Genomic DNA, 13,548 nt, shown 5'->3' on the forward strand with positions numbered 1-13,548 from the left:
GCCCCTCAGCTAAAGGGATTTAGGGAACTAGAAGCCACACGCAGGCTCCGGGAATTAACTTTTACCTCTTGTTTGAGATAGCAGCCTGAAGCTCAAGTTCTGATTGCCAAACAGCTTAGTCCTTAAACCCCTTGGAATGACTCGGTAACCCCTGTTTAGTAGATGCTTTGAGGATCTGATTCAACTTTTCTCCAACGGCCTTCTGAAGCTCATCTGGGGTTCATGGTAGCTGGTCAGCCTAGCAGCTCCTAGGCTGGGTAGATAACCAGCACTTAGCATTACTACTCCCTTCTCATGGACTAAGTTCTGCCTCCAATCCTACCAGGGTTTTGAAGGCCCCTCTACTCGCTACAAGGCTTCCTCCTGGGGATGGCCTCTTGGGATTTCCAAATTTTAGCTCTTCTTGACAGTAAACTGCTGGAGTACCCCCTTCGTTCTGACAGTTTTCCTTCATACTTCTTCCTTTCCCGTTCCCATTGCCTTCGCATACTGTGCTCATGTGCTGCACGATTCTTCCTCACCTGGAATGACCCCTTTACACCTGCAGTCATCCCTGTACATCTGGAATCCCTCTTCCGCTTCTGAGGGACATGCAGGGAGCCCATTTTCCCATCAGAGCTTCTGTTCATGGCCCATCCTGTCTGGGAACAGTGAGCTAGACCATTCTGTCCTGTGACATCAGGTCTATAAGGGGAAGGCTGTAAAGTCGTGCGCTCACAGGTGACAGAAGGAATGGTAGGAATTTGTGAACTGCTGCCATAATACACGTAGAGGAGTGGAAACTGTCCTCCTGTTGAAACGAGTTTTCTTCCTTCTCTCTACCGTTTCCCAAACTGGGACGGTCTGAAGCCTTCTGCAATGCATGCCTTTCCTGTGACACCACAATCAAAATCGATGTTTAAATCTGTCTTTCTTCCAAAATATTTTCTTGGCTGCTGTGTTTTTCCTATTAGAATGTCTGGCCAAACCAAACAGTACTGTCAGTTTAGTCTCGTTTTCATTTCTAGCTGCAAAGTCTCTTCCGTGGGGTTTTACTTAATTTCCATTTCAATAATGAGAAGAATAGGATTGGGAGCAATGAAACATGGGCATTTGCTCTTTAGGTTGTGCATTTACAAATTAATTTGGAGGAAAAGAGTTTTTAAAATTTCAAAAACAAAGCTCCCAGGAGCGACGGACATAAAAACACATGAGGATACTTCAATATCTTTGCAGTTTTTGTTCTGCAGAAATCCAATTCCTGTTCACATTGCACAAATCTAGCAGTCTATTCCAGTTAGCCCAGATTTATTTATCAAGGATTAGAGTAAAGCAAAATACCCCCGGGATGTGTCTTATCTCAGAGATTGTAAGGTAACAAGTAGATAATATAAATACTCCTGGTGATATGCATTAAATAACTTTCTTTATGATGAGCATTTGAGATTATTTTACACTGTTTCAATTAATATCAAGACCTCACTACTTGTGATAAAACTTCTGCAGAACATATAGGTGGTATCAGAAATAAATATTCATACAGGGTCATTATTTCAAGGAAAAGCTCGGGGAAAATGCCCAAACATGGAAAAAAGGGGACATTTACATATTTTTAAACAATGAGCTACATCTGCAGGTTTGAAAGTTAAATCTTTTTGTGTTCTTTTTCAATATGATTGGATAGCTTTCATATAGAAAATTTAATTTAAAGGTAAATCGAAGTGAGCAAATTAGACAATGTCATTTTTTAAAAAGCTCTGTAGGACTAAAGGTTAAATTTCGATCCTGCTGAAAATCTAAGAGCATTCATCGTATAAAAATGAAACAACAAATCTCTCTTTAGGTCATATACCTTAAAATAAAATCTGTGCTGGCCCTTTTATTTAGTTCTAGGTCCTGTTATTAAAACATCTGCAATTTACAGTAGTAGTTAGACAGTTAATAGAAGTGAATCGAAGTGAGCAAATTAGACAATGTCATTTTTTAAAAAGCTCTGTAGGACTAAAGGTTAAATTTCGATCCTGCTGAAAATCTAAGAGCATTCATCGTATAAAAATGAAACAACAAATCTCTCTTTAGGTCATATACCTTAAAATAAAATCTGTGCTGGCCCTTTTATTTAGTTCTAGGTCCTGTTATTAAAACATCTGCAATTTACAGTAGTAGTTAGACAGTTAATAGAATTTTGGAAAAGTAAGAAAAATACATTTTATTTGTTTGGCTGACTCATCCCCTTGAACTTCATTTCAGAAATCCATCCTGGGAAGGCTTGGTCCGAACGCAGCTTCAGCGGGGCTTTAATTACCTTGTTGCCTGCATTGCCTCCTTCATTCCTATCGATCCAAAGAGATAAGCTGACTTTATTGCTCAGTGCTTCTGTCCCTTTCCCACAGAAGGCTCTGTCCGGCCACTTCATCTGAATGCCATCCCTTTGAATGTGTAGAAATCCGCCTTCAGGAACTCCAATGGCTCTTCACTGCCGAGGCGGTGTTATAGAGCCACAACTTCAGAGTTTTAGCTTTTTAAATTGAATTGAATCAGTTACATCTCTGTCTATTCATTTGTTCTTCCGTCCTTCTTTTATCATCCAGCTTTACACGCTGTCAGCCCAGGCCACAGCTGATCAACCTCTTTCTACCCTTGGCCCTCTTTTCTCTTCACATTCCTCATTTATTGGTTAGGTTTTGATACCCCCTCATTTCTTCTCAGTAAACTCCTCTGAATATATATGTGTTAGAGTTAAAATACTTCATAGTCGTTTTGAGTCTATCCTTTAAGATATTTCCCTCTAAGTTTCCTCCAAGTAAGGAACAGCGGAGGCTCCTTGCCTTGCCCTACTTTCCCAATCTTCTCAGGAGTTTCAGTGGGCAAATGTAGAGGAATACATACGATTTTTATTTCTTCTAGAGCATGCCGGTGCTTTGCGGATGGGAAGTGTTTATTTTTATTGTATTTTACAACAGTATTATTGGGATGTAATTCACATAGCATGCATACATTGTGCCCATTTTTAGTTCATGTTGATCGATGGTGTGAAGTAGGCATTCAATTTCATTCTTTTACATTTGTCTATCCAGTGGTCCAAGAATCACTGATTGAAAAGACTATTCTTGATTCATTTTATCGTCTTGGTACCCTTGTTGAAAATAAGTTCACCATAGATATGTGGGTTTATTTCTAGACTCTCTTGCAATTCTCTTTCATTGTTTATAGGACTGTCATTGAGCTAGTATCGCACAGTTGATTACTATTGCATTGCATTAAGTTCGGAAATAAACTACTTTTTTCATCTTTTCAACATTAGTTTGACTGATTTAGGTTTGTTGCTATTCCATATGAATTTTAGACTCAGCTTATCCATTATTATAAAGAAGTCAACTGGGCTTCTGACAGGGATTTCATTACATCTGCACATCAATTTGGGGAGTATTGCCATCTTAACAATATTGTCTTTCAATCCATGGACATGAAATATTTTCCTTTTATATAGACATTCTTTAAGACCTTTCAACAGCATTTTGTACTTTGCAAATTATAAATTTTGTACTTCTTTTTAAAAAAATTATTCTTAAGTATTTTATCCTTTTTGCAGCTATTGTGAATGGGATTGTTTTTAAATTGTATTTTCAGGTTATTCATTGCAAGTGTATACAAATATAGTTGATTTTTGTATATTAGTTTTGTATCCTGCAACTTTGCTGAACTTACTAGTTCTAGTATATAATAAGTGTGTGTGTGTGTGTGTGTGTGTGTGTGTGTGTGTTAGTGGATTTGTTGGGCTTTTCGGTGATGAATTTCTTAGGAGATAAGGAATGAATCACATCAGTATAAGAGCCTTTACATCCCACTTATTCTGCTCAGTTTGGGCAACAGTCATCTGGAATTACTGCATCAGTTGCTTTGGAGTTCCTCCCTTCCCAACCCCTTTCCTCACTTTTCTCTGCCATTCACAGTATCACTGGCAACTCTGAGCCCTTAAGGCTTGAAACCTGATGATTAATGGACTGGGAAATTTTGAATATTCATTCCTTTGCTGAGTTGTAAAGGGTTTTTCTAAATGATTACTTATCTATGTAATGCAGTATCAATTTCCACATTTGGTCAGGTTACTGGAATGACAAAATCTAATTTGATTCTAAAATTCTTGGGAATAATAAAGTGCTACTTGACTTTTTCCTGATGATAAAAGTGACTTTCTTAATATTAAAACCTAATCTATCTAGTCGTTTGTAGTTGTTGTTGTTATTATTATTATTTTTATTATATTAAAGGTCAGGATAAGTTTAAGGCAGGCTGAGACACAGTAGTCTTTTCCATACAACTGTACCCATTCAGGCAGATTGAACAAAGAAAATGACATGTGGGAAATGCAATTCTTAAAGATGCAGGCTGTCTTATGAAGTTCCCTTACTTTAGCATCATGAAATTTGTTTCGGATAAAATGAGCTAGTATATTATATATTCAAACCTAAAAAAACTTTTAATTTTGCTACCATCTAGAGGCAGTTATTTAATGGATGCTGCCTTTGTCATACTTTCTCCAAACCTATTTCCAAAGTAGATATGAAACAAAAGGAAAAGGTGGTGGTTCTTTGAATATAATTTTTCTGTACTTTCCTAAGGATTGTACATTTCCTCGTGGGTGTTACATTACTCATGTATTATAAGATTAAAATATATTTATCTGCTATGTAGTGCATCTGAAATCTGCTAGAAGATGCCAAAAGACTTATTTATTTAGATGGATATTGGGGAATTGGGTGTTCTATAGGAAAATTTATTGCAGATATTCTTAAAGTATCTTTTTCATGTTTAATTGAATTCTTTGTCCTTAGGATAATATTAGAATAGCGTTTTCATTGTGTTGCATTCAGTTCATAAGACAGTTTAAATTTGGACTAATTATATAACATGAAGCAACACTCCTTTTAACAACTTCATTACCTATTATTTGGATATTTAGAACACCAGTGTTTTCTTTATACCTCAAAAGTATTTTCTTATTTTGTCTCTGAAAATCTGTAAACGTACACATCCAAGCCCCAATTAATTAAAGGTATCTTGTAGTCCCATTTCATAAGCTATAGTTCTTTTTAAGTTACTGGTTAATTTGAGAAATATTATATCAACTCTTTAATAAAGGATGATCTATTGAGTATTTAGTTTTGTTAATTTTCAGTTGATGTAAAATTGTTTTTTCCTCAATTTAAAATAATAGCTTACAGACATACTATGCTATTTGAATTAGAAAATCATTAGTCACTTCTCAAAAATATTTTTAATTTTTTAAAAATATTTTATTTATTGATTTAGAGAAAGAGAAGACGGGAGGGAGGGAGGGAGGGAGGGAGGGAGGGAGGGAGAGAGAGAGAGAGAGAGAGAGAGAGAGAGAGAGAGGAGAGAGAGAGGGAGAAACATGGATTTGTTGTTCCACTTATTGATGTATTCTCGTATGGCTGCTTCTTGTATGCGCCCTGACCTGGCATCTAACCCGCAACCTTGACATATGGGGCTGATGCTCTAACCAACTGAGCTACCTGGTCGGGGCTTCAAAAATATTTTCAATTTTATTGTTAGAAGAAGTTGAGGAAGAGATTGAATTGTTGGACAAGTCTGGGGGGAAAAAATTACAGTGAATTAAATGAAAAACAATTGAATTATTTTTCAGTTATAACTTATCAACAATTGTGTCCTGTAATTGCATGGAGAGCCACTCTTACTGCAAGAATAAGAACATCATAAATGAGCACATAAGAAGGCTAAGATCATAGGAATTGTGCTTTGCTAGAGAGGATTTTTCTTTAATTTTTATATGAAAGATCTGTGTCTGTCTCCCTGCATTTGCTTCCGTCTTCCCTGGTTTGCCTTCTTCCCACTCCTTGCGAAAATGTCTATTCAATACCCAGGTCAGTACTGCCACCTTGTGAATTTTTCCTTCATTTCATCTGGCCAAACCCTAACTCCTGTTGGGTGTCTCTGTAACTCACTGCTTTGGTCTTCCTCACATCTGCGTGTCTTACCTTCCCGCTCCGGTTAGAAGCTCTTCTGGAGCAGGAGCTACGTGTCTTTGGATTTTCTCCCCATTAGTGGTCTCTCCTCAATGGTCAATACATTTGAATATGCGAGTAGTTAATATGACAGCTGTCCCTGACAAGACTAAGAAATTAAATCACTGTCTACTAAAAAGGAATTAAAAATTGGCTTTTGTGGGTTCTGTTTCACATCCGTAATTTTAGTGCGGGCTTTGCCAAAGAGATTGAAAACTTATTAGCTGAGGGTTTAGAATGAAATGACATTTCCCCAGTTTATTATGTTTGATGGTCATGTTTTTTAAAACACGTTTTCATGGCTTCTTTTTTATCTTTTTATTTTTGCAGCTTTTGTCATTCCTTCAGGGTTTGTTTACTTTTTACCACGAGGGATATGAACTCGCCCAGGAATTTGCACCATATAAACAACAGCTGCAGTTCAACTTGCAGAATGTAAGGCTGTACCTGTTCTCACTGCCTCCTTAGTGAATCGGATGATCATAGCGCAACTAGGTTCAAACCAGGCCAAACCGGGGAGTCTTTCCAAACCTTATCTAATACAGTAAAACCTCATTGATTTAGAAAAGCCACATTATAAATTTATTTTAAAATGTTTTGATTTCTAGCTGCTGGTTGAAAGTACAGCAGGAAAGAGCCAACTTAATATTAGGAAAATGTATACAAGGAAATATTTATTATAAAATAAATACTGCTGAGATGTAGACGCCTGGACATTTGGAAACTTTTGCCTATACCCAGTGTTCTCATTACTTAATTGGGTGAACTTAGGTATGTTTTATTTTCTGAGAGGGCAGCATTTATTTATGAAACGAAGGTTGTACTGTGGCATTCTGATGCCCCATCCATGTATGAAGTTACATACAATATATCTGATGTTTATTACTTTCAAATAATAAATTTGAACATGGTTTGAAATATTCAAAAGCAGCTGTTTTAAAGCTTAAGTAAGAATTATTTACAAACATCCTATCTATTTCTGTCAGGCTTTATTCTTGTAAAGGTGTCTAATCAATCCTTTTGATATCTGATTACATAGTTATATAATTACATAGCTGCTGAACACCTCATTAAAAAATTAGCTAATACATTTTCTTATTGTCTAAGCCTGACAAATAATGACCTTCCAGTTGTTCAGGGTTTTGTATAAGTGAGAAGTTATTTCTAAAACCCTGTCTAGTACTCCGGAGCTTAACTAAATCAGAAAGCTCTCACTGAATTTTCGGTAAAAAACTTGGCCTTCACTGTGTATCTGAGTTTTGCCATTGTGGATATGTCCAATAAATAGAGCTATTGAGTTGGAGGGTCCCGGGAGCAATATGTAATTGGATTGAATTTATTCTACTTGTGTTTTGAGTTTTAGCTTTTTATTTAACCTAGATTTTCTTGCAGAATTGATTTCATATGCAATTCATCCCATTGTTTTTCAATATGGAATGCATTTGGGCTTTTTCAGTAAATATTGAAAGAGACAATTTATTATAGTTAAAGTATTTTTATGACTTATCTTCATATAAAGTGTGATTAACTTAAGATTCCTGGGACTTGGCAACAGGTAAAAAATAGGAAAAAAACTGTGATCCTTATGTTGGAAAGAGAAAAGTACCAAAAGTGGCAATTAAGAAAATACAGTTATTTTATTACGGGCCATAACAAAGTCTTAAGTTAGGCAGTGATGATTTTTATGTTTCTAAATGTGTATTGTTGAGATAGCGTGGCTTGATTACAAAACATATTTTACCTTAAGTAAATTTGCTGTAATGTGAATAAACTATTTCTTGCAAACCTATCCTTTTTTATGAGTTAGTTTATATACTGACCTCATGATAACTATGTTGGGATTTCTGGAAACCAAGCTAAGCAATGTTTCTTCAAAAGTATTTGAAACAAGGGCAATGAACTTTGTTTTAAATAAGTGCTACATACTTAAAAATATGTGAACTTAATTTGTTTTTATTCCCCCCCAGCCCCCCCCAAAAAAAAATAAGTCCCTATGTATCTGCTTTTTAACCTTAGGCATTAGTGTTATAAAATTATATTGAGTAAATATTACATAATTTAAAATGCTATAATTGGCCACTAAGTAATAATATTAGAGTGGGAAATGGGAAGAAACGTACAACATGCATGCGCTCAAACGCGTGCACACACACACACACATATACACACAGATTGAGACTGAGAAACATGCAGAAGTTTCACTAAAGCCGTTCAACATCAGCCATAGGACTCAACATAGCGTGTCATGTAGGTGGGTGAGGAGTGCTGAAAGAATTGAGGTTATCCTTTGCATAATTTGCAGTTTTGAAACTTCTGGTTCTGAGTTCCTCAAAACAGGTAGGAAAGAAAGACTGAATCTGTTATTTTTATTTACTCAAGACAAGGAATAATTTTGAAAGTACTCGACAAGAGGTAGAGCGGTTGATGCAAAGGATGAAATCTGCCAACCAAGATTACAGACCACCCAGCCAGTGGACAATGGAAGGCTACCTTTACGTCCAGGAGAAAAGTGAGTCACAAAAACACAACCTAATGTCTCTATGGTTAACGTTCTGTTTCCACGAGATGTGACTTGGTTAGTGTTCCTTCAAGTAGAGATGGAAATCCCTTCCAATTTATGGTATTTAGTCAGCTCAGTCACCATCACCACCACAGAAAGGAAGCTTTTTCACATCTCACCACCAGCATCTCTAAGTTTATATTGTTGAACTTGGAACTTATAACTTTTTGCTAATGATAGGGCAACATAAATTCAGTTTTAGAATTTATTGTGATATCTAATCTCAATTTAAAGTTTGGTGGAAAATTGAAAAATCAAAGCCTTTTTCAGGATGAATCATCCCGGTGACTGTGATAAGTGTTCCCTTCCAACCGCATCATTTCATTGACTTCTGTGTTTTCTCAGTTTCCAGGAATAAAACTGGCAACTGTGTAATGTCACACTGCACCCTTTGCTTCTTGAGGTTAGGAAATAAGCATCAGACCCAATAGAGCATGATGATAATTGCCTCACACTCAGAAAGTTTATCTCACAAAAATAAATAAAAAGTCACTCAGAATTCTTTAACAAGGATCCTTTCTGAATGATACTTGTCACTAAGTGGGAGCAGTCTGACTAAATTAACTATTTCAAATCACATATGCCCTAAAGCACCATTCTCATACTCTTCGTGTTGAAGGAACAATTTTTTTCCAATCCATCATGGACCAATGTCTTTGTAAAACACAAAAGCATGTGCTTGCATTTTGCAATTTCAAATTGCTGTAAAAAAAAAAAAAAGAAAAAGAAAATGCTTATGTATGCTTTCTGTATTTTTCACATTTATTGGGACCCACCAACCACATGAAATGGCACTGCTCTGAAGTCTCCCTGTCAGTACACAAGAGAGTGAGGGAATTGTTTTGGTTAGTAAGATATTAAAGGGTTTGGGATGGGGAAGTTGGAGAGATCAGATCGGCTGTAAGCGTTTCAACACAGAGCAACATGGTCACTAAAATGCAACCCAATGTGTATTTGACGTGCTCAGGTAATGCTCAGTGGTTGGCTGGTAGTATAAGAAAATAACAATTTGATCTGACAGACGTGGCCGACATTTATTGTAGACTAGATGGTAGAGGGCTGCTGGCTCAGGGGAACTGGGTTCTGGGAGTTTGTCTCATAACTGTCTACTTTGACAAGTCTATTTTCAGATATTGAAATGATAACTCTAGTGCCCCTCCTGGGAAGGCCCCTAAGGAGTGTGGCATTCGAGGCTCTAACAGGCAGACTCTCCCTCTCTGTTTGGCATCCTCCTTTTTTATGTTGCCTTCTTGCCCCCGAGACACTTTCTCTCTCGATTTTCTCTGTATCCCCTGCATTATTTGTACAGCTTTAGTGAGGTACAATTGACATATAATAAATCGCACATACTTAAAATGTACAGTTTGAAGGGTTTTGCCCTAAGTATGCACCTGTGATACCATCACCACACTCAACCTTCAGAAGTGCTCTCCAGCCCCGACATAATCCCTCTCTCTTTCCTTTTCCCATTGACCATCTTTCCTCCTTCCCCTTACCTGGGGATTTAAAAAGAAAAATTCATGGATTTATACGCCTTTGGAATTATTTTTACGCAAGGGACAAATATCCAAAGCCCCTTTCCACTGGGAATCTTTGAAAGCATTTATAATACAAAAATTTGACCAGTCCACGAAGACATATCAATTGGGCTGTTGCTATCACAGAGGATAAGTCCTGTGGGGAACAGAAAATGAGATGAAGAAATGGCTTCTGGGCGTTTATTCTGTAGTGGAAGGCATAAGGCAAACTCACGCAGTCAGCAGCCAGTGATCAATAGCAGCTATCAGAGCTGTAAATGGAGTGACAAATGGAGGTGGCCGCAATGGGGCAGAGGCAGATCATTGCAGTCAGGGCACAGAGCTCCCCGTTGTCGGAGATGCGGTTGCTATGTTACCCACCTCTAGGCACACATTACATTGCATTCTAATAGGCTTGAGGATAGCCTGGCTCCAGAGTCAGACAGAACTGCGCCGGAATGCCGTGCCTGCCCCCTGTTAACTGGGAGGTGCTGGGCGGACAGCTTTCTGAGCTCAGTCTCCTCATTTGTAAAAGAGGGAGATTTGTACTTATCTTGTAAGGGTGTTGCAGGAATTGGAGATAATGTATGTAAAATGTCCCTATTATCAGCGGTGGTGCATAATACTACCACTATACATACCAGGAGCTCTTACTGCTCTGTGCAATTTACATTTATCTCATTTATAATTCTTAAAATAACTCTTGAGAGGTAGTATTCCCTAAAAAGAACAATTCCCATCGCATGCCTTATTGATGAAGGAAGTAGTACCATGTGCAGTTCTAATGCTCTGTTTCCTTATATGTAAAATGGCATTATAAAGTATCACTTAAAAAGTTCTTAGGTTAAATTTTGGCACTTAAAAGGTATTCCATAAATGTTCATTTCCTCCCATTTTGTAAGCATCATCTTGGCAACCTCATATGATTACTGGGTAAGATAATTAAACTTGTTTTATTTTGCTACTTTAGAGCTATAATAAATTTTTATTTTCCAAGACTGTTTTTTAAGGACTTCAGAATTGCTGGTGTAACAACATCTGCCTGGGCCCAGTGCCAGGCAGACCTTAAAGGAAGCAGCACGTGTGTGCAGCAGACCTGAAGATTATAAATGCTTGAGATGCTGCACTTATGGTGGAGGCAGGAAAGAAAAACTAAGCCGAGGTCTAAAATGTCATCAGAGCATTACTGTGGCCATACTTGATGGCTAATACTGCTTCCTACATCGCTGAGTAGTAAAGTCACTGTAAGGATTTCCATCCAGCCACTTCCCGCTAATCAGCTCTAAGCCTTTAAGTGTTTTACACCACACGGAACAGAATTATCAACAAGTATTGTTAAGTATTATAGTGTAAAATGTTCCCCAAACAGAATTGAAGTTAATTGCAAAATCCTTTTGTGATGACGAAGTGTACCGCCAAACCCCATCTTTTTAAAATCTGGAGCAGTTTAAGCATTAACGCCACACGACACCCAGGGCACTGTTATTGCGGAAAAAATAAATTCAAATGGCTCATGAAACACTTTCCTCAAGAGATGCACTTTCACATTCACATTTCTTGCTTCTGAATAGATGGTTATGAGACCACGGCAGCAATAATATTGTACATAATTGTTGCTAGAAAGAACCAGGTGTTAAGCAGGATAGAAGCTGCCTAGAAAACAAGCTCCGTCTTCAAGGCCCTCGGCCACTGTGACATTTGGATCCAGGATAGTTGGCTTCCCTGTGTGGAAACTGAAGGTCGCCTACCTTGGTCACAATGCATCCCTCCACCCTGGCCAACCAGCGGCGTCCCATTCCTTAAGGAGAGAATATAGGACTGTAAGGGGAGTGCTGTGGGAAAGGGTTGCACAGTATTTATGGGGGGAAAGGGAGCACTATCCATATAAAACTTATACTATACATAGTGAATGAAACATTTTCATTTTAAGAAGTTATTTAAATTCACTTTTTTCTTTTCAGATTAGTGGTAAGAGGAAATAACTCTAAGGTCAATAAAGTCTTAAAGAAAGATGAGTGATTCTTTCCTTTTCCTTCACTTGTCAAATATTTATTGAGTGACAACTATGTATCTGGCCCTGTTCTACGGATTAAGAATGTACCAGTCAGCAGAACATCACGCTTTCCTGCTCCTAGAGAATTAGAGTCTAAATGGCAGAGACAAGCAATAAGTAGGATGCATCAAGTAGAATTTAGTGATAGCTTCTAAGAAGAAAGTAAAGCAAGAAATATCTGGTGAGGGTGTTGCTATGTGAGCTGTCTCAGGAAAGGCAGTACTAGGAAGGAGACATTTAGGAAAAGCCCTGAAGGAGGCGACAGTGCAGGCCATGCTGACGTCTGGAGGAAGAGGCGTGCAGGCTGCTTCAGATGCCCTGAGTAGAAGTGCATTCGCTGTGTTTAGGGATCAGCAAGGGGCCAGTGTAGCTGGAGCGGAGTGCATGAAGCAAAGGGTAGTAAGATGTGAGGTGAGAGCCCTAGGGAGGGGCCTGGTGGGACGTCACAGGATCTTTGCTGTTTCTCTGGAGTGATGCGGGTTTGATTAGAACCAGAGGGGTGACATGACGTTGCTAAATTTTTAGCAGTTTCAGGAACAGAGGGCAAGAAGGAGACCAGCGATAGTAACTCAGACTGTTACTCCTCATGCTTCCTACTTCTATGGGATGTAAGTACCACTTTTACACATGAGACAACTGCAGTTCAGATCTAAAGGAACTCTCGAGTGTATAGTCAAAGCTTCAAGTTAGGCCACGTGGCTCAATTCCAAGACACTACCCCATACCACTCTCTCTCCATACTTGCCCTTCTCACGCTCATTCAGTAAAAGTTCCAAACTTACATGGTCTGTGGAAATGCTCAATTGTTTATTGTCGCATCAAAAACTGAACAGCCCAGCCGGTGTGACTCAGTGGTTGAGCGTCACCTGTGAACCAGGAGGTCGCAGTTCGAGTCCCAGTCAAGGACACATGCCGGGTTGTGGGCTCGATCCCCAGTGTGGGGCATGCAGGAGGCAGCCAACTAATGATTCTTTCTCATCGATGTTTCTCTCTCTCTCTCTCTCTCTCTCTCTCTCTCTCTCCCTCTCCCTTCCCCTCTGAAATCAATAAACATATATTTTTAAAAAAGCAAAACTGTACAAATGTGAAAACTAGTCATTTATTAACAGTCTGTAACGTTTGTTTCCTTGCATTAGGACCACTTGGTTTTACATGGATTAAACATTATTGTACGTACGATAAAGGAAGCAAAACATTTACAATGAGTGTTTCAGAAATGAAATCCAGTGGGAAAATGGTGAGTTTTTGTTTTTATTTTTAACTGAGGTTATTATTCAAGAAACGGACAACATAAACTGATGAGCAAAAATAGATCCAGAAACATAGAACATTGAACAGACTGTCAAACCTCAGAGGGAAGGCAGGGGAGGAAACATAGAACATTGAACAGAC

General features: G+C 38.2%; 1 protein-coding gene across 7 annotated transcripts in view; it reads left to right on the top strand.

Moving 5' to 3' along the window:
* Positions 1 to 13,548, top strand: part of ARHGAP42 (Rho GTPase activating protein 42) — a 248,584-nt gene that overhangs the window by 188,903 nt on the left and 46,133 nt on the right. For 6 of the 7 annotated variants that reach the window (XM_006094660.3, XM_023758836.1, XM_023758839.1 and 3 more), the window contains 3 exons: positions 6,357 to 6,461; positions 8,406 to 8,535; positions 13,293 to 13,393. In XM_006094660.3, the coding sequence (XP_006094722.1) occupies positions 6,357 to 6,461; positions 8,406 to 8,535; positions 13,293 to 13,393 (336 nt within the window). The remainder of the gene's footprint in view (positions 1 to 6,356; positions 6,462 to 8,405; positions 8,536 to 13,292; positions 13,394 to 13,548) is intronic. The other variant, XM_023758838.1, reaches the window with a different exon arrangement.

Source organism: Myotis lucifugus, unplaced genomic scaffold (assembly GCF_000147115.1).
Source record: "Myotis lucifugus unplaced genomic scaffold, Myoluc2.0 scaffold_139, whole genome shotgun sequence".
Taxonomy (NCBI): domain Eukaryota; kingdom Metazoa; phylum Chordata; class Mammalia; order Chiroptera; family Vespertilionidae; genus Myotis; species Myotis lucifugus.